We start from the raw sequence: 18,720 nt of genomic DNA, 5'->3' as shown, positions 1-18,720 counted from the left end.
AAATCTGGATTGTTTTCTTGAAAGCAATGGCTTCCAGATGCCTTGAGAGCTGGAGACTTGCACACAGCCAGGCTCCCTTGTCCGTGTCAGGGGGATTTACAGCACCTGGCTCGATGGCAGAGCCAAGCCCACCTCTCCAGGCTCTGCTCTGGTGGTCACCATGTCCTTTAGAGCTGGCCTGGCAGTGCTGGGTTATTGGCTGAGCTCAGTGATCTTTGAGATATTTTCCAGGCTGAACAGTTCCATGATTCTGTGTCAGCAGTGTGCCTGGGATCACTGATCCCACTGCTGCCAGCAGCCTCCCCCTGGCAGGGTCCCCATGGACACAAGGGAGGAAAGCTAAATGACAGAGCCCAGGCTGCAGTGACAGCTCTGCAGAGAAGGGAAAACTATCAGCAGATCCACCTCCAAGGGAAACTCAGCCTGGAGCAGCATGGAGCTGGGAAAGCCAGAGCTGCCATCTCCAGAAGCCTTGGACCTCCTGTCATTCATGTCCTCACACCTCCTGATTAAAAAGAAAGTGTGCCCAAAGCCCACAGCACCAAAAGATGGCCAGGCAGCCGTGGCGAGGTGAGGCCCCAGCCTTAGCTCTGCCTGCTGCCAGGGGCAGCTCACAGGACAAGCTTTTACCAACAACTTGCCATATTCCTCAGGTGCACATCCCATTTCCGTGCCAGAAAGGATCTAAAGGGGCATGACAAGGGCAATGGAATTCAAGTGGCTGAAATAATCTATATCCCACTCTAGATATTGATCCATGTGTGTAAATAATGGAATCCCAGAATGGTTTGGTTGGGAGGGACCTTAAAGACCATCCTGTTCCACCCCCTACCATGGGCAGGGACACCTCCCATTATCCCAGGTTGCTCCATTATCCCAGGTTGCTCCATTATCCTAGGTTCCTATCCAAACTGGCCTGGAACGCTTCCAGGGATGGGGAATTCACAGCTTCTCTGGGAAACCTGTGCCAGGGCCTCAGCACCTTCACAAGGAAGAATTTCCTCCCAGTATCCCATCTAACCCTGCCCTCCTTCAGCTTTAGGCCATCTCCTCTTGTCCCACCACTACATGCCCTTGTGAAGGGTCCCTCTCCAGCCTAAGATTCCCAAAATATTTTTAGTGGTTCCCCCAAGGAAGTCCTGCAAAGGAGCAGTGCACAGATTCCACAGGATCCAGGTTCTGTACACAACTGCAGGCTGAACAGCGAGAGAAGCAGCTCCTGAAATGTCTGATGCTGGTACTCAGGGAGTGAGGAAAGATCGTATTCATTTATTTAAGACCACGTAGCAATAGCTTTCCACAGGGGACTGCTGCTCAAATCAATAGATAAAATGATACCCTTCGACCATTAACTGCTACAACAACACCGTTACCGTAAAGCTCCCGAGCTTTGGATCAGATTTATGACCAGCAGAGTTGTTCAGCCGCTCTACAGTCGCTGTAGACAGCTGGAACATCACGGATGGAACGCTGCTCCCCCTCTCCAAAGGAGCAGAGAGCAGCAGGAAGCTGGGGAGGATGAACAGGTAACACGGGATCCTTCCCTGAGCAGCATCCTGGGGAATGCTCAGCACCAGCCAGGACTCGGCTCATAGCCAGGGAGATCCTGCCTAACTCGGTTTTCCAGCTGAACCAACCCAGGCAGAGTTTCCCCTGACACCAGTCACAGACAGCTCCTACACTGGTTTTCCTCAGGTTTCACTTACATCCCTGCCTTGTTCAGCTCCCAGACACACAAAGCACCATGGAAATACCAATGAGACCTCTGAGATAACAACACATCCTTAACAATGCCTTGGGAGCAGCTCTATCCTCTCTCCTCTTCCTTCCCAAGGCCCTTGTCAGATAAAGAACAAAAGGCTCAGTGCAGCTTACCCAGAGCTGCTGGCCCTAATCAGTTGTGGTGGTGTCTGTGCAGGGACACGAGTGACAGCAGTGGGAGCTCCCCCACCTCAGAGCTGCGAGCCCAGGATGGGGTGGCACGTTCACAGGGAGTGACAGCAGAGTAGGCAATGCAGAGTTCCCACCACAGCCCACGGGGAGAGTGGAGATCAGCTGATAAATGGGGCTGCCACCAGTGTGGCTGCCAGGGCACTTTGTGCCAGGGATCCTGCAGCTTGGAGCAAAGCTTGGCAGGAATCCCATTTCCAGGGTGCAGACGGTGCAAAGCCCAGAGGGAAAAGCTGTGGGAAGATGCTGGGGTGTTGTTGGAGCTGTTTGTGGGCTGCTGAGCTCTGCTGTAGGCTGAGTAGAGCCAACTCTGTTTGAACTAAACCAAGTGACATGTCACAGGTCTGGTCCCAAAGGACAGACCCTTTCCACTGTCAGGCCAGAGAACCAAGAGGAGTTTGACCTTCTACAGCAGCACTGAGGTTGTTGGCATCTGGTAGAGGAGAAAGGTCATGTTTTACAGGGATAAGAGGGACTAGGTCCTATTTATCCTTGAGGCTCAGGAAGATTCATGCTCAGCCTGTGCTGCTGCAGATGTAAAAGTCACTTGCAGGATCTAGTTTAAGTGTTCCCATAAATCCAAGTAATTCTGAGGCAGCAACCGCCTTGCTGGGCTGTTAATGGGTGGCACAAATATGCCACTGTGTCACAGTGCCACGCTCTAATCAGAGGTTTTGCTGGCAGGAAGGGTTCACTGAACCCAGTTTGAACTATGGCAGGGAGCAGAAGAGGCGGTCAAGCAGAGACATTTGGAGCAGAGGCACAGTCAGCTTCTCTGAACAAGCCATTTTTCCCCAAAAGAGCAGGGACTCCATCCCAGAGCCCCAGCTGGTTTCTCTCCAGGCAGTAACATGGGCCTGACAGACAGGAGCTGCAAATCAGACCATTGTAGAAAGGAGGCTCAGGCTCTGGGAGGAAAATATATTGTGAGTCTTTCTGTTCTCCACTGGAGAAATGGAAGGGTATGGAGGGAAGGATGATGAGGGATGGGACATCAGAAGGACCTGGAGCTGCTGGAATAAATCCAGAGGGGTCACAGAGATGTTCCAGGGCTGGAGCCCCTCTGCTCTGGAGCCAGGCTGGGAGAGCTGGGGGTGCTCACCTGGAGAAAAGGCTCTGGGGAGATCTTGAGCCCCTTTCAGTGTCTAAAGATGCTCCAGGAGAGCTGGAGAGGGACTGGGGACAAGGGATAGAGGAGCAGGATAAAGAGGAATAGCTTCCCACTACCAGAGGGCAGGGATGGATGGGATATTGGGAAGGAATTGTTCCCTGTGAGGGTGGGCAGGCCCTGGCACAGGGTGCCCAGAGCAGCTGGGGCTGCCCCTGGATCCCTGGCAGTGCCCAAGTCCAGGCTGGACAGGGTTTGGAGCCACCTGGGACAGTGGAAGGTGTCCCTGCCATGGCTGGGGGTGGAATGAGATGAGCATTAAGGTTCCTTACAAGAAAAACCATTCCATGATTCTGTGATTCTGTGACAGATCTGCCCACAGCCCTACAAACACCAACTCAGCCATGCTCAGTGCCCACCACATTATCAAGGATTTCAATATTTCTGACATGCTTTAAAACTTTAACCCAGTTTGGTGTTTAAATCCATCTCCTTTCCTCTTTGTCCTCCTTGGTATTATATTTCCCCACCTCAGCAGTGCTGCCCAGCTCCCCAAGGACCCAGCTGTGCCCCGCAGCAGCGCTGCTGCAGAAGGAGCCGCAGCCCTCGCTCCTGCAGGAGCTGCAGATTGCCTCAGAGAAGCTATTAAGGAGCAGTCAAATAGAGCAACCTTTCATTGACAAGGCACTCGGCCCTTTAAACGATTCCAAATAGTGTTTTCTTTTTATTGCTTTCTGCAGTTTAACAGCCTTGATTTCGAGTTACTTTGGCTTATGATAAACTCCGGATCTATAACACCTCTATTCTCTCCCTCTTTGGTCTCTCTCGCCCACTTCTTCTTTATGTTTTTAGTAAAAAAAGATCCAGGAAAACAGATAGCAGATTAAAAGGGAAACAAATTGAAATGGGTCAAATGTATCTTGCTTAGATGACAGCAGCCCCATTAGATACTTTTAAACAGGACAAATAATCCGTTTGGAAGCATAAGTGGGCTTTTACATTTATTCTAAATTACAAACCAAATGATTGCAGCCTCAAATGGAAACACTGGCTAATTGCACTAATATCTCACTAATTCCAGCATCAAGGAATGGGGGAAAACCGAACAATTTTCACCATTTTACCAATTATTCGATTTAGGCCGAGGTACATTATGCAAACCCTGGGTTGTGCTTCCTCTCCATTTTGTGATCTATGACAAGGACTGGAATTCCAGTTATTAATAATGGAGGAGCTATAATTATTCTAAGAATGGGTATGAGATAATTACAAGCCAAAAACCCAGCTTTCATGTGCACACAATTCTCTCCCCATGTCTGGCAGCACCAAAATGCAGCACCTTGCTGCAGACTGGAGCCACCCCAAAGGGCAGGACAAGCCCCCCACGTGGAGCTGCGGTGCTTGCAGGTCACGATGTGAAGCCAGAGCTGGGAACATGAGCAGGAACTGGCAACTGCCCAGCTCTGCAGGCAGGGCTGGACAGAATCAACCTTCCAGAGGCTGGAATTAGGTGATCCTGAAGGTTTCTTCCAACCCACACCTCTGGATGACTCCATGGTTCCATGATCCCTGGAGGCTGGAGTCTGTGAAGGCTGCATGGATGCAGGAATCATCCCAAACAGAACAGGCTGGTGGCTCTCCTGCCATTTAGGGCACCACTGTCCCTGTCTCTCTGGGCCAGCTCACCCCTGCCCATGTCTGAGGTATGTGGATGAATTCCTCCCCCTTCTCCCAACAACTTGCTGTTGGAGCAAGTCCAGAGGAGGCCATGACTTTGACAAGAGGATGAGAGCACCTTCCTGGAGAAGATTGGGTTGTGTGGAGACCTCATAGCACCTTCCAGTATCTGCAGGAGCCACAGGACAGGGGGAGAGGGACTCTGTCAGGAGCTGTAGTGACAGGACAAGAGGGAATGGGCACAAATGGGAATTTAGACCAGATATCAGGAAGAAATTCTTCACTGTGAGAATGAAGAGATACTGGCACAGGTTGCCCAGGGAGGTTGTGGATGCCCCATCCCTAGAGGTGTCCATGGCCAGGGAAAGCTGGGACCAGATAATTTTTAATGTCCCTTCCAACCCTTAACATTTTGGGATTCTATGAACAAAAGAACAGAGCTTTCCATTAGTCCCAGTGTCTTCAAATAAGATCCCAAACCTTCAGAACAGAAGAGTCAAGGTGAGATTGCAGCTCAGACTGAAAAACTTTCAAGGCCTCACTCTTCACCCTCCCAAAATGGAAGATTTGTCTTATGCTGTCCAACATGTCCCCACATGGCTTTTAAAGAACAGCAGAGCACCTTGGGTCTGGGCAGCCCTTCCCCAGCAGAGATGATCTGCCAAGCTCTCCCTCTCGCACAGAAGGCAGAGCACTCGTTGCTATGTGGAGCTGCAGCTCTGCAGCACAGGCTGCTGGTGCTGCTGTGCTTTGTGTAGTGAATGGAGACACCTTGAATGCACAGCCCAGCCCCAACACAAACACAGAGCGGCTGCTGCCGGAGATAACTGCGGCACAGCCTTCTCCTGGCACAGCAGGCAGTGTTTGCATCTCTCTGAAGAGGAGGGTTTGTCCTTCCCTGAGCACAGATCATTAACCACTCACTGCTCCAGGAGGAAGATGCTGCACCAAATCCTTCTGTCCCTTTCCCCAGCCATGCCTGCTTTCCCCGCTCCGTGCTGGGCAAGAAGATGAAGCCCACCCCTCATAGACCAAGAGCTGCGTCCATCCCATGGAGATGCCATCTGCCCTCCACATGTGAGGACATGAGAGCCAGCAAAGAGTCTGGAAGGGGAGGTCAGACGAGGGCAGGGATCTGCCCTGTCCTGCTGCCCTGTGTTGGGGACGTTGTTATAGGCACCTTCCAGCAGCTGGCGGCTGGTGGGAACAGGTGGTGGAGGTGAAGGCTGACACCTCTCAGTGCTTAATCGTTCCCGTTAGTAGCTTTATGAATGGCAGCCAAAAAGTGCCATAATTGCTGCAGTGACGCTTGCTAATGACTCGAGTTAAATCTGGCAAGTAGTCAAAGGCAGGAGACAAGAAGTAAAATGCAGGAGCAGCATCTGAATTCCTGCCTTGGACCACTACAGAGGAGGGCGGAGCAAGGCCAGCTTGGGACCTGCAGGTATGGACAGGGAGGGACCAGGCATGATGGGTTAGCAGAGAGAGGTATTCCAGCACACCCCTTGCCTGCCCCTGGGGAGAGAACTGCGTGAGAAAGGAGAAGTGGAATAGAAGAACAAACCCAAACTTTCAGAGTAGCTCAAAATGCTTTTTCTTGGGGGACTAAGGCTGACCCACCTCCTAGAAAACATTTTTCTACTCCAAAATCACCTTGAATCAGGGTGGCACAAGCCTTGGCAGAAGCAGGGTAAGTCAGCTCACTGCCAGCCCAGCATCAGCTCCAGCCCCAGCACCACCTCCCTTGCACTGCACGTGGGACATCCAGGCCACCCTCCGTGGCTCCCACTGCTCCACCCTCATGGCCAGGGGAAAGCCGTTCCCAAGGAGCAATCCAGCCCCTCCTGAGCTAACAGCACGCTCCTCCTGATTATGTATCTGTTTCTGAATGTTAACAAACAGTCGGCAGCAGCTGATTGAGTGGGTTATTAGCAGAATGAAGACAGATGGTGGAGGATTAACTCCAGAGCATCTTTATTGCACGGCCGTCATTGCAGACAGCTCTGCCTCTCCCTCTGTCAACAACTGTCACCAGCTCCATTTCACCCCACAGCTCCCAGGGCACACCAGAGCACGGGACCAGCACGAGACCAGCCCATCATCAATCACACGAGCGCAGAGCAGCCACGCTGGAGCTGTGCCTTCCTGCTCCCCAGCCAAATCCACCCCCAAATCCAGACTTTTCCTGCTGAGGGCTTTACAAAGAGAGAAGTGGTTGCACCTGATACAGCACAGCAGTGCAAGGACAGTGCCCAAACTGGGTTTGCTGTGCCCATCACGTGGTGCCTGACAGCTGGGAGAGGCTCCAACACTGCACCTGGACCTGTCTGATCACTACACAGAGATCGAGATGAGGATCTAATGGAAATGATGTGGGCAGAGGCACATCCATGGACACCAATCTTGGGTGCTCATCCTGGGCCCCAGCTCAGCTGGAAGAGTCACATCTGCAGCCAGATGTTCTAGTGGACATCATCCCTTGCCAGCTGGTCAAAAAATAGCACAATGCCACCAAAAACACTTGCTGGGCCTCTCTCACCCACATCTATTTCACCCCACTGGGAGAGGTTGCCAAAGTGACCTGTGAGCGTCCAGATCAGACCTTCTCTGTGGGGACAGCCAAAACCAGCATGTTCACAGAATCACAGAGTATCCTGAGGTGTGAGAAACCCACCAGGATCATCCAGTCCCAGTCCTGGCACTGCACAGACCCCCAACAACCCCACCCTGGGCACCCCTGGAGCTCTGTCCAAAGGCTCCTGGAGCTCTGGCAGCCTCAGGGCCTTGCCCATTCCCTGGGGAGTCTGGGCAGTGCCAGCACCCTCTGGGGGAAGAACCTTTCCCAACATCCAACCTAAGAAATTATTTACCATCTTTAAATGATTCTTCCACACTGTGAAGGCTGTCAACTCCTCTTGTGCTTATCTACTTCCAAGCCATTGTAGATGTCTCCAGTAAATGGCAGGAAGGTTGTGATGGTCCCTGCAATTACCTGTTTCCTCTGGGATGGAGACCTCACACCTCATATTATCCCACTTCCCCACTGCCTTCCTGCACTTTCAGTTCCTTCAGCCCTTGTGTTTATTAATATGGCTGCTCTTCAGCCTCTTTTTAACAGGAGAAAAAGCTCTCGCTTGGCACAAATACAAAAGGGGAGCTGCTCTCTCTCCTCATCCTGGCAAGGGAACTGGCCCAAAGAGTCTGGCTCAAGCACCTTGGGTAGGAAATTCCTGTAGATGACCAGACATCTGACCCCACTGCAGCTCACACACCATAGAGTGTGGATCTGCACTGCAAGCCACCAAAACCCTGGGAAGCTGGATGTCTGCAATTGTCATCTGTAACTGCTTTGAATGAAAACACAAGTCCTAGGTGGTCTTTGTATCCATGGAAATCCCCCTGACTTTTGTTTTTGGCAGATTGTACCTTTAAACATAATGGCCCTGCAGCCTGCAGGGGCCAGAAACTGGCTGCATGTCAGGCAGGAACACTTTGTTCCCTTTCCCTCACAAAAGCTTTACTTTTGGCCTTTCATGTCTCTTTGTTCTCTCCACACAAAGCCACGCTCAGCCTGAAAAGGAGGCTCACTCCGTAGGCTGACGCAGGCTCTGACTCCATCAGGGGACCAGAGCAATCCCAAAGGATTGGCAGGATGCCCAGGGTCCTGCCAGCTCTCCAACATGCTGTGAGCATCCCCAGGGTCTGGACACAGCCACAGGCAGCCTGACCAAGAGGCTTGAGGGGCAGGAAGGTATCGAGAGGGAGGCTGCACCTTCTCACAGCATTCATGTCCCATGGGGCAGCCCCTTTCCATTAAAAACATCCTCTAATCAATGTTTAAAGAGTGTGTGGTAATTAACAAGCATGAGGTGAAGTCTTGTGAAGTACTTTCCCCATGTTATCAGCTCAGTATCAGGCTCCTGGGAACGTGAAGGAACCTTTGATCTTCTAACTAATGTTTGAGCCATAAACTTCCCTCTATGTGAGTTTTACTCCATGGAAACTCACCTTTTACTCTCACAGAAAAAGGCTTCCTGCAGGAGCAGACACCCCCATGGCTAACTGCCATAAAACTCCATCCCATATAGGGAAAAAGAATCTGCAATAGTTTGGGTTAGAAGGGTCACCCAAACAGACACAGCTGCAGTGAGCAGGGACACCTTCCTCTAGACCAGGTTACTCAGAGCCCACCCACCCTGACCTTGGATATTTCCAGAAAAAGAAGCACAGTAGGACAAGAGATCACACCCTTTGTCCAAATTATTTCCAATCAGAATCCCTAAAAAGGGTTCAATCCATGCTTGCCTCAAGTTTCCCATTCCCAGTGACCTCACAGCCAAATTCTCTGTGACATTTCTCGAAGACCCTCCCATCTCTCAGGCTCTGGGCTTCCTTCTCTCATCCATTAATCAGAAGGGGCTGCATCAGGGCTGGCTCCAGGAAAGGAAGCTACCAGAAGCAAGGATGCCAGTTCTTCTGAGTATAAATAGTTTTTGTTTAGTTATTATGCTTCATAATTATTTATGATATTTCTATGGATTAATCAATGCTCATAAAGTACTTGGGGAATGACTGGAATATAAAATAGGGAAATTTTAGTAGAAGTTTGAAGAGCAGTGTAATGGCGACTCTGTGAGGTTCAAAGGCTCTGGAAACTGGGATTCTGGAAGTGTCATGGTGACCACTGCCACCCAGCTAGAATAAGAAGAGCAGAGTGCAGCAATTGCTGCAAGAGCTTCCTGTGTGACAAATCCTTTCTGTAGGAAAAGACAGTGGGTTTTGGATGCATGGAACCACAAAGCTCCTGCTCTTCTCTTGCAGCTTCGCACAGGGGGCTCCCCACATGTATGGCCTCTAAGATGTTCCAGAGATCAAAGGGGAAGCAGGATTTTCTCCTGGGTGGGAACAAGAACCCAGCACATTCTTAGAGGTGAAGCCCCTCACAATGAGATTGCTAAAGAGGAAGAAGAAGAGAAGGTGAGGGAACTGCTCACCTTCAGTCATCCTGCGGTACTTCTCCTTGTACATGAACCCCAGTACTAGGCAGCATCCTCTTCCTGGGAGCCCCAGTTCTGCAAGAGAAGAGAGCGTGGGGTTAGACTGGGCTGGGGACAGGAGCAGGCACATGGGGCTGCTGCAGGGAGCAAATCCTGCTGGAGACAGCCTTCAGGAAAAGCTCCAGGAAGGTGGGCACATAGCTGAGGTCTTTGGGCAGCCTCCCAGAGCAGAGCTTGGCTGGGCCCCAAGACAGTGCATCTAAAGACAGGAGGGTCAGCATCCCCTCCCTCACCTGTCCTTAAGCATTCCTCTATTCCAAGTAAGGGGATGAGCTGCATCTTCCTCCACAGCAGCATGTTGCAACAACAGGACTCTTTCATCCCTTTCTCCCTTAGTGGGCAGCAGAGTGAAACGGGAAATGGCCCTCAGTAGGGAAGATAATTCTGGCCTGAGGAATCTTGCTCTTCAGAAGCAAGCAAGTGACCCTATGAACAGGAGAGTGCCAGAGTCTGAGGAGGCACAGGCCTTTGATGCCTTGATTTGTTAATGGGGCTTTTTGACTCTTGGTAACAAACAGAGAGATCTGAGCTTGGGTTTTTCCAGAAGTAGGCTGCGAGCACAGGCGCTCTCCCCGTGTGCGTCTCCGAGAGGCAGAGAGCTCTCGTTCTTCAAACAAATTCTCCTGTGTCACAGTGCAGAAAATTAAGGTACCATGTCCCCAGTGCTGCCTGCGGACCTGCAGAGCTCCTCGGGGGCTTCTGTGCTCTGCAGAGCCCCGCTGATCAAAGCCCCTTTGATGTTTACTTAATGTGGCTGTGGACTCTGCAGAGCGCCCTGTGCCGAGGAAGGAGTGCCGGGAAGTTGTGCCGCTCACAGGAGGGAAAGGCGGCGGAGCAGGAGGCTGGAGAGCGCAGCAGTGGCTGGAGAGGAGCAGGACCTGCCTGGCAAACTTGGCTTTCAGTGCCACGAGGCAAACTTGGGGTTGAATCGCAGATCTGGATCATGTCCAGAGGAAGAGGGAAGTGAGATGTGATGTGCAGGGAAGATCCCCAGATCCACGTGGGTATAGACCCAGATACAGAATTCCTCCCTAACAGTGCTTGCTGCCATGGCATCCCAGCAGAGAGGTTACATCTTCCTCTTGTGCACAGTATGAGGCAGAATTTGTGCCTAAACCTAGAAAGAAACAGACTTCTTTTGATGCCAGGGCACACACAAACCCAGTTAAAGCACTCTAGCATTGTCCAGGGCTCCACCTTGCAGGTGGCTCCTGGTCCTAAGGCTCCCGTCAGGGAGGAATCGGCATCTAACCCAAACAAATGACACCTGTAATCCCACTGAAGCTGATGCTCAGACAAAAACAAGTCTCTTGAAATAATCAGAGGAAGCTGAAATTTAATTGCTCCCCTAAATCCGCCTTGTCCTGGAGGGAATGCCCTGGAGAGAAACAGGCATCTCCAGAATGTGACTCCACCTTTCAAGATGTCTTTGGGAGTGCTTGTAAATCTCTCATCATAAAAGGTGGTGACTAACTCTGAAGCTCAGGTGAAGATGCCTAAAGATCAGGGCAAATTAAGCAACCACCAGAACTCTGAGTGGTTTCTTGAATTAACAGGAAGGGGTAATGAGCAACCATTGTCCACCTCTGGTGGTGGAAAGCCGTTCTCTTGCTCTCCAGGACAGATAAAGTGCTCCACCACAGTCTGCACCAAGTGCACAAGCACAGAAAGGTGCAGGATGCCTCTGACTGCAGGGACGCCCAGCTCAGGCTGCCTCCCTCAGCCCTGCCTGACAGTGAGAATCGATAAGACCTTGCTGGCCTGGGAGGATTTTCCATGCAGGATCCTGTGAGGACACACACTCCTCGTGCCTGGCAGAGCCCTGAGCCCACGCAGAGCCCCCAGGGCCGACTGTGCAGAGCCGGCAAAGCAGGTGAGAGCTTTATGTCTTTATTGATAGGAAAACAAAAGCCTATCGATTGCTATTGAGCCTCCAACGAGCACCAAGGTATCAAAGTAATTAAAACAACACAATTAGATTAGTGTCAGACAAGGCAGCAGAGCCCACAGTGCAGCTGAGCAAGCCAGCACTGCTCGGACTCAGACGTGCACCCGGGGCCTGTGTGGGGATTCTGGCTGGGTTTTCCTGGACACAGACCTGCAGTGAGGGGGCCTGCCACAGCCTGCACACACCCTGAGCACAAACATCACCAAGATTATGGAAAGGTTTGGGTGGGAATGAACCTTAAGGACCCTGCCATGAGCAGGGACACCTTCCACTGTCCCAGGCTGCTCCAAGCTTGGCCCAATCTGGCCTTGGGCACTGCCAGGGATCCAGGGGCAGCCCCAGCTGCTCTGGGCACCCTGTGCCAGGGCCTGCCCACCCTCACAGGGAACAATTCCTGCCCAAAATCCCATCCATTCCTGCCCTCTGGCAATGGGAAGCCATTCCCTGTGTCCTGTCCCTCCATCCCTTGTCCCCAGTCCCTCTCCAGCTCTCCTGGAGCCCCTTCAGGCCCTGCAAGGGGCTCTGAGCTCTCCCTGGAGCTTCTCCTCTCCAGGTGAGCACCCCCAGCTCTCCCAGCCTGGCTCCAGAGCAGAGGGGCTCCACCCTGGGACATCTCTGTGGTGTCCTCTGGACTCACTCCAGCAGCTCCAGGTCCTTCTAATGATGGTGGCCCCCGAGCACCCCGAGCCAGGGCAGTGCTGGGGCAACAGGAGCTGCAGTGTCCTGGGACAATCCCACCACCCAGGTGTCCAGACCTCACCTTCCCCTTGCAGTGAGCAAAAAGCTCCCAAAAAGGGGGTTTTGGGCAGGGGCTCCAGCCCCAGGCCCAGCTGTGCTGCCCAACAAGTCCCAGGCTCAGCTGAGCCCTCAGAGAGGGAGGGAGGCTCAGCCTGAGCTGGATCTCAATAAAATGTGGGTTCTTGTCTCTCTGAGCCTGGCTTAGCAGGCTGCTGTGGGTGCCTGTCTCCCTTTTGCCTCCCCAAGGGGTGCTATAATTAACACTTATAAACCACTTTGATATCCCATGATGAAAGGAGCTGTACAAAAGCGCTGCATTATAATAATTCATACCATAAATTTGTGAGAACATGCAAAAATCTTTATAGCTAAAGGCACCTTTAAATACTTGAGAGTGCCTTTAAAAGGTAAAATACTTCAGGATGACTCTGCTGCCTAAGGATGTCTCACCATTTTGGCTTTTAGTGGCTACCTAAAGCTAAAATAGTTAAGCAGGTACCCAGCATTTTAAATGTCTTGGCTTTAGGGGAACTGCTGAGACACATTGAAACCAGAATGTTTTAACCCTTGCACATCCCCATCTCCCCCAAATCAATTCCATCCATTTCCTTGTGATGACAATTGAATTTCTCAACAAAGCTGAAGTTACAGCTGCAGTTGATCATGCCAGGCACTGTGATGAAGTGGGAGCTAAAATATCCTGGTTGGAAACCACACAGCAGAGCCATGGTTTCAACTCTCAGAAGTACCTGCATTAATTAACCCCCCAAACTCACTGGGCAAAGCTAGAACAACGTCAAAGCACAAATTACCAGTGACAATGAAGCAAAAGACAATTAAAAGAAACAAGATCTTGATGTCTTCTAGAAAGGATTCCTCAGCCTGGGAAATAGAGGGGAAAGATGTTTAAGAATGTTCTCTCAGCGTTGGCCCAAACTATGGATTCCTCCTGCTTTTTCCTCAGTTCTTTCATTACATTCTCTATTCAATGTCAATTCCTTCCCTCACCACTCAGGAAGGGAAGGAAATACCCGATCACCGGTGCACTAAAGGCTAAAGCTGCAAAGCTGTAATAAGGGTTTATTAACATAATCATAATATGTACTATTGTGTAGCTGTATCCCACCAGGAATGATAATAAACATTTAATAGCCCAATAATACCTGTTTAATAATTTTTCAGCTCACCCTGTCTAATTGCAAGTTTATTAAAGAACGATAAACTTTATAATCGTTGTAAAGGCATAATTGCAATTCCATTGCTTATTTAATATTGAGCTAATGATATCACAACTAAGTTATATTTTCCCATACATATTAAATATCAATTAGCTGGTTTAAACTATTGATTTGTATTTAATTAACTATGCTATTATATACCAATTAAACTCTTATAAGAGAAGCAGAAACAGCTGGTCTCTTAAATTAAATTTTTAAAACTTTATATTAACATAAATATCACGTTTCTATTTTGTCATGTTTTTCTTCTACAGTGATGGCAATTTACTACCTGTAAATATTTTTTCTGATTGCGTGTTATATCCGTGAGTTTAACTCTGCTTTCTGGGATGGGGAATGGGGAACCTCCATGGCAGGTATCCCACTGCCAGTGACACCAAAATGTGGCAACTAGGAAAGGCAGAGGGCTGGAAAAGCCTTATCTCACCTCAGGATCCCAGAAGCAAAGAACTCGGCTGGGAGCTCTTCAAAGAACATGGAATTTTCTGAGGAAAGAAGCTCAACACCTTCCTAAGTTGGCCAGGAAGGTGATAGGAGAAGATTCTACATCACCAAATCAAAGAGATTTTGGTTATTGCACACTTTGATGGAGAAACCTCATCCTCCTGCTTACAAGTGTCCTGTCCTGGTGGATACAGTTGTCTTCTTGATAAAGAAGAAATATAGACAGAAAAGCCTGATCTCCTGAGGCTTTCCATGCTCTTGGCTTCTCTGTGTCTAGGGATGCTGCATCCCAAATTCTGAAGAAATATGTGAAAGAACATTTTCTTTGTTTTTCATGGTCTTGATTTCCAGGCTCAGAACCATCCCAAACATCCCTGTGACCTCTTCTTCAGAGGACTCTGCCCTGGGAACCCATGGAGCACCTTCCCCTGAAAGTTCTCCTGCCGTGACTGCTGGGTTCAAGCTTCCTCCCTCGATGTCATTTACATCCATGAGCATTCCTGAGCCATCCAAACTCCTGCTGCAATTCAGCAGAGAGCAGATGTATCCTTTGGCATGGAATTTCTGTATTACACTGTTAAGACTGCAGAGCAATCCAAGATCTTTGGAGATGAAAAAAGCCATACCAATGCACGTTATTATTAAATCTGTGCCTGGTTAATTTATAAAAACGTATTAAAAAACCTAAGAGGCTTCCCAGATGAGAAAATGGGCACATTACTGTTTGAAATATGAATGAAGCAGAGATCAGTGTTAAATGCCGGAGTGGTATTGTATTTTATTGTACAGTGTTCTGCAAAAAAGTTGCATTTATAAACCCATTTATTGTATTATGTACTCGCAAACCACCTTGTCATCCATTTATTGCACAAATAAAATCTTAAAAGCAGAGGATTAGTTGAGTGTGTCCCTGTGGGACCACAATCTGACTTTAAAGAATCCATCAATGAAAGAAAACAGATGGAGCAGAGATGTTTGCCAGCTCATTGCTCTGAGATGGAAAACACAACTGGCTATTCTCCCACAGCCAACAGACCTGGAAATAGAGAAGGACATCCGGGGGGGCTTGTGGAAAACTGTCCCCATTCAGGAACCAGTTCTGGTTGAAGAATTTATCATTCCAGTCTCCTCTCCGATTACTGTACAAGGGGAAGACCTTGGAGAGCACAGCTCAACCCTGCATGGTGACAGAAGACTCCCCAAAACTGAAGCCCTGTGTAGAACCTCTGTTAAGACCTAAATTTGCCTTGAACACCACTGGAGAGGCACTTACCTGCATTTGAGAACAGCAACAGCACAAACCAGTACCAGGGCTGTTGTCCCTACTGGGAATCTCTGGTGCTGAAGGGTGAAGGTCTGGAGGACTCTTACAACTTCTCTCAGACATTTCTTTTGGGTTAAAAACCATAATGGAAAAAGCTTGGATGTGCTGATTTTCGCTGTTTCAACCCAGTAGAACACCAGAGTCCCCGTAACCCAGGAAGAGAAACAACTTTGGACAGGCACATGCCTTGAATATTGGAGTACATTGGAATCCAGCTCTCCAGGTGCCTTGCAAGGCATCAGCACTGGAAGCTTCAAGGAGAAGAGCAGAGAAACACACAGGAGGCAGCTCTTCCTGGGAACAAGCTCTGCCTTGGTACCAGACAATTAAAAGTTGCTTCTTAGCAGGAAACACAACTGGCAGAAGGAGAAAGAAAGAAGAGGGATTTGTGCTGCTGAGCAAAGAGAATGATATCCCTGTGTTCCCTGGCTAATGAAGGGAAAAGAGGCACCTCCAAGTTGTAACTCAGCACTGGAGTGTTTTGAAGAGGTTTTTCTCTCTAGTGGCAACACAGAGCCTTTTGTCCCTAAAGTTCAGAACGGAATCCATCTGTATTCCCCACTCTCCTCCCCAGCCCTTCAAGGCTGATGCACTTTTTCTGAACCTCTCACAAACATGTCCAATTTGGGGAGCATCCAACAAGCGAAGAAAAATCTTCACAAACCTCAAATCCAGTCATTCTTTGGATTATTTTTTTCCTTTTCCTGAAGTTAAGAAATCTGATGGAGCTGCAGTAAGAAACACAATTCACCCCAGAGTAAGGTGGCTGTTGGTACTTGAACCTTCCCACACAAACAGCTTTTACAGCTTTGTGTGCACAGCCACACGTTTACACTGGTCAAATTGTCCAAAATGTTTTGCTAAGGCCTTGGGGCAGCAAGTTCCACAGCTTAACTACACCTCCTGTGCAGGAAAAAAGTATTTTTCCTGTATTTCCTACTATAAAAGCCATAACTTCTACACAAGGTTTTATTTGAAAGAAAATCAAATAAAAGGTTATGTAGAAACAATCTATTTTCTATACTGAATATCAAACCCACTCCTGTTTTGCACTGCTGAGAGATGGGTCAGGTACCTCACACAGTCAGAGAATTCCACATCATGGCAAAAGGCACACCCAGGCATTGGAAAAGGCTGCTGGGGCTGCCCATGATCCTAAATTCAATTGGCTGTCCCATGTGACTTTGGGTTGCACCTGCTCCCTCCATACCACACTTCTGAAGGCTCCACTGTTGTGGGGTGGGTGTTTCCTTTCACAATCTTGCAGGATGCAGATGTAGCTCCAGCATTTCCCCCCATTCACGTGAGTTTCAGGGTATTTTTCAAGAGCTGCTCTCCCAGACACCTTTCCCGGTTCAGTCCCTCCAATGTTCCTGGCCTTGCTGCAGCCCTGGAGCTCAGATACTCCTTGTGAGATTCCTGTGCTGTTCAACCAGCTGCTGGTGGCTCTGAGCTGCACTTCAAGGGCTTCCCAGGGAATGAATCTGCTTCCCTACAGCCCATTGTACCTGCTGCTCCAGCCAAGTCTTCAAATGTTCTGTTCCAGTGCAGCCAGCTGCTGCAGGAAGGGCTGGAACAAGCCTTCCAGGGAAATTTAAGCAACAGGCAAGCACCTGCCCATGCATTCCCCAGTCTGTCCTGGTGTTTCCCCAGGTGAGCCCCTGAAACCAGGACACATCACCATCCACATCATCCCACCGGGAGGACATCTGAACTGACAGGGTTTGCTGATTCTGGGGAGGTGGCAGGGCAGCCAGGGACACAGCAGCACAACCAGGGACAGGCCAGGACAGCCAGCTGTTGGGCACATCTGTCTTGGCCTGACTGCAGTGGATGTGTTGCACCAGCCCACACAGATCCGTGTGTGCTCCACAGATCTCCTTGAGCCCCTGGGACACGGCCAGGCCAGGAGAGGGGAACAGCAGTGCCTCTCACCCTGTCTGACTGCTCCACCTCCTCCAGGAATTGCTCTGCTCCAGCCAAGGCCTGGGATGGCCCTGGGCTGTCTGTCCCTTCCCCCCATGCTCTGCTTGGCAGCTCAGCCCTGCACTTGCAGGGACTGGGGACCTGCCTGGCAAGGGCTGTGGTGGCACCGATGCCACGTTACTTCACCCACCTCCTTCCACCCCACTGTACCCAGGGGCTGCACATTGAACTCCAGACAGCAGAAGAGTGACCCCACCTTCCCATCCCACCTTTCTGCAGCACCTCTTCCACTGAAAAAAGCTCTCCAGGGAAGTAAAATGCCTTGATGGGGACATGGCCCAGAGACTGGAAAAAGCCCCAGAGCCTACAGCACAGGGGGTCAGTGTGAACCAGGGGGGCTGCAAGGCAAGGGCTGTTTGTAAGATGGATCAAGCTGGTCTAAAGCTGTGTTGAGCCTTCCATCTCCAGTGATTGGATCAGGATGTGCTCGTACAAACCAGGAGGGCTTTCAACAGAAGGGATTGTGAGACTCTGGGATGATCTAAAATCAGCTCAGAACAAAACTGACAGGGAGAAAGACACAAAATCCACATATTTTGATTCCTTAAGAGTGCAGTGTTTTCTCTGAAGGCCTGATTTCACTGGGGCTTCTCATTTCACTGAAAGCCCCTGCACTGTCTTTGCTCCTGGTGAAGGACCCCTGCATGTCCCACCCCAATCCAAGCACATCACCCCATCAGCCACAGCCATAGCACATTATCCTGGACCTGGAGGGAACATAAATAACACTTCTGGTGCTCCCCTGCCACTCATAGAGCCACATTTACATGCAGGTCTAGAGTTCCACACAACAGTGGGAGTGTCCCTGCCTCACACCCTACCCAGAACACTAAAACAAACAAACAAACAAACAAACAAACAAACCCCCTTAAGGTGAAAATCCAACAAAATAAAACAAAACAAGCTCAGCTGGGAGGAGAACATAGCAGTGGAAACACTTTGCAATAAAGCCTGGATGTCCCCACGCTGCTCTGACAGATTGTGGATAAGCTGGAGAGAAAAATAATAAAAATAAACCCACAGAACCGTAAAGGTCACATCTGTAGCCGTGCTCTGGATCAACAATGGCTCCTCACACCTTCCACCTTGGACGTGTTTCTGCCTAAGCCATCCCTCTTACAGGTCTGCAAGATGGACAGCAGCACAGGAAAGCACAAACCACTTCTGCCCTGGGAGATGTGCTGGGATCACAGCTTTTCTCCACCTGACCTCAGTCCCTGCCTTCAAGCCCATGTGCCCCAGATCCTCCA

At 50.0% G+C, this 18,720-nt stretch overlaps 1 protein-coding gene and 1 long non-coding RNA gene across 10 annotated transcripts in view; one reads left to right on the top strand and one right to left on the bottom strand.

Annotated features, from left to right (window-relative positions):
• The window catches only part of KIRREL3 (kirre like nephrin family adhesion molecule 3), a 351,687-nt gene that overhangs the window by 115,722 nt on the left and 217,245 nt on the right, over positions 1–18,720 (bottom strand). For 2 of the 9 annotated variants that reach the window (XM_086861166.1, XM_086861169.1), the window contains exons 1-2: positions 12,378–12,490; positions 9,730–9,807 (exon numbers count right to left, since the gene is read on the bottom strand). The exons of 1 other annotated variant lie outside the window; for it this stretch is intronic. In XM_086861166.1, the coding sequence (XP_086717292.1) occupies positions 9,730–9,763 (34 nt within the window). In that variant the 5' untranslated portion in view covers positions 9,764–9,807; positions 12,378–12,490. 6 more of the 9 variants (XM_086861161.1, XM_086861163.1, XM_086861165.1 and 3 more) reach the window with 5 other exon arrangements.
• Positions 11,384–16,494, top strand: LOC147649462 (uncharacterized). Its single transcript, XR_015278885.1, has 2 exons — positions 11,384–11,665; positions 13,971–16,494. It is a non-coding gene; the product is annotated as an uncharacterized LOC147649462 (long non-coding RNA).

This window comes from Cyanistes caeruleus, chromosome 23, assembly GCF_971803275.1.
Source record: "Cyanistes caeruleus chromosome 23, bCyaCae1.hap1.1, whole genome shotgun sequence".
In the NCBI taxonomy this organism is placed as follows: Eukaryota; Metazoa; Chordata; class Aves; order Passeriformes; family Paridae; genus Cyanistes; species Cyanistes caeruleus.
This window is presented reverse-complemented; position numbering and strand designations above follow the sequence as displayed.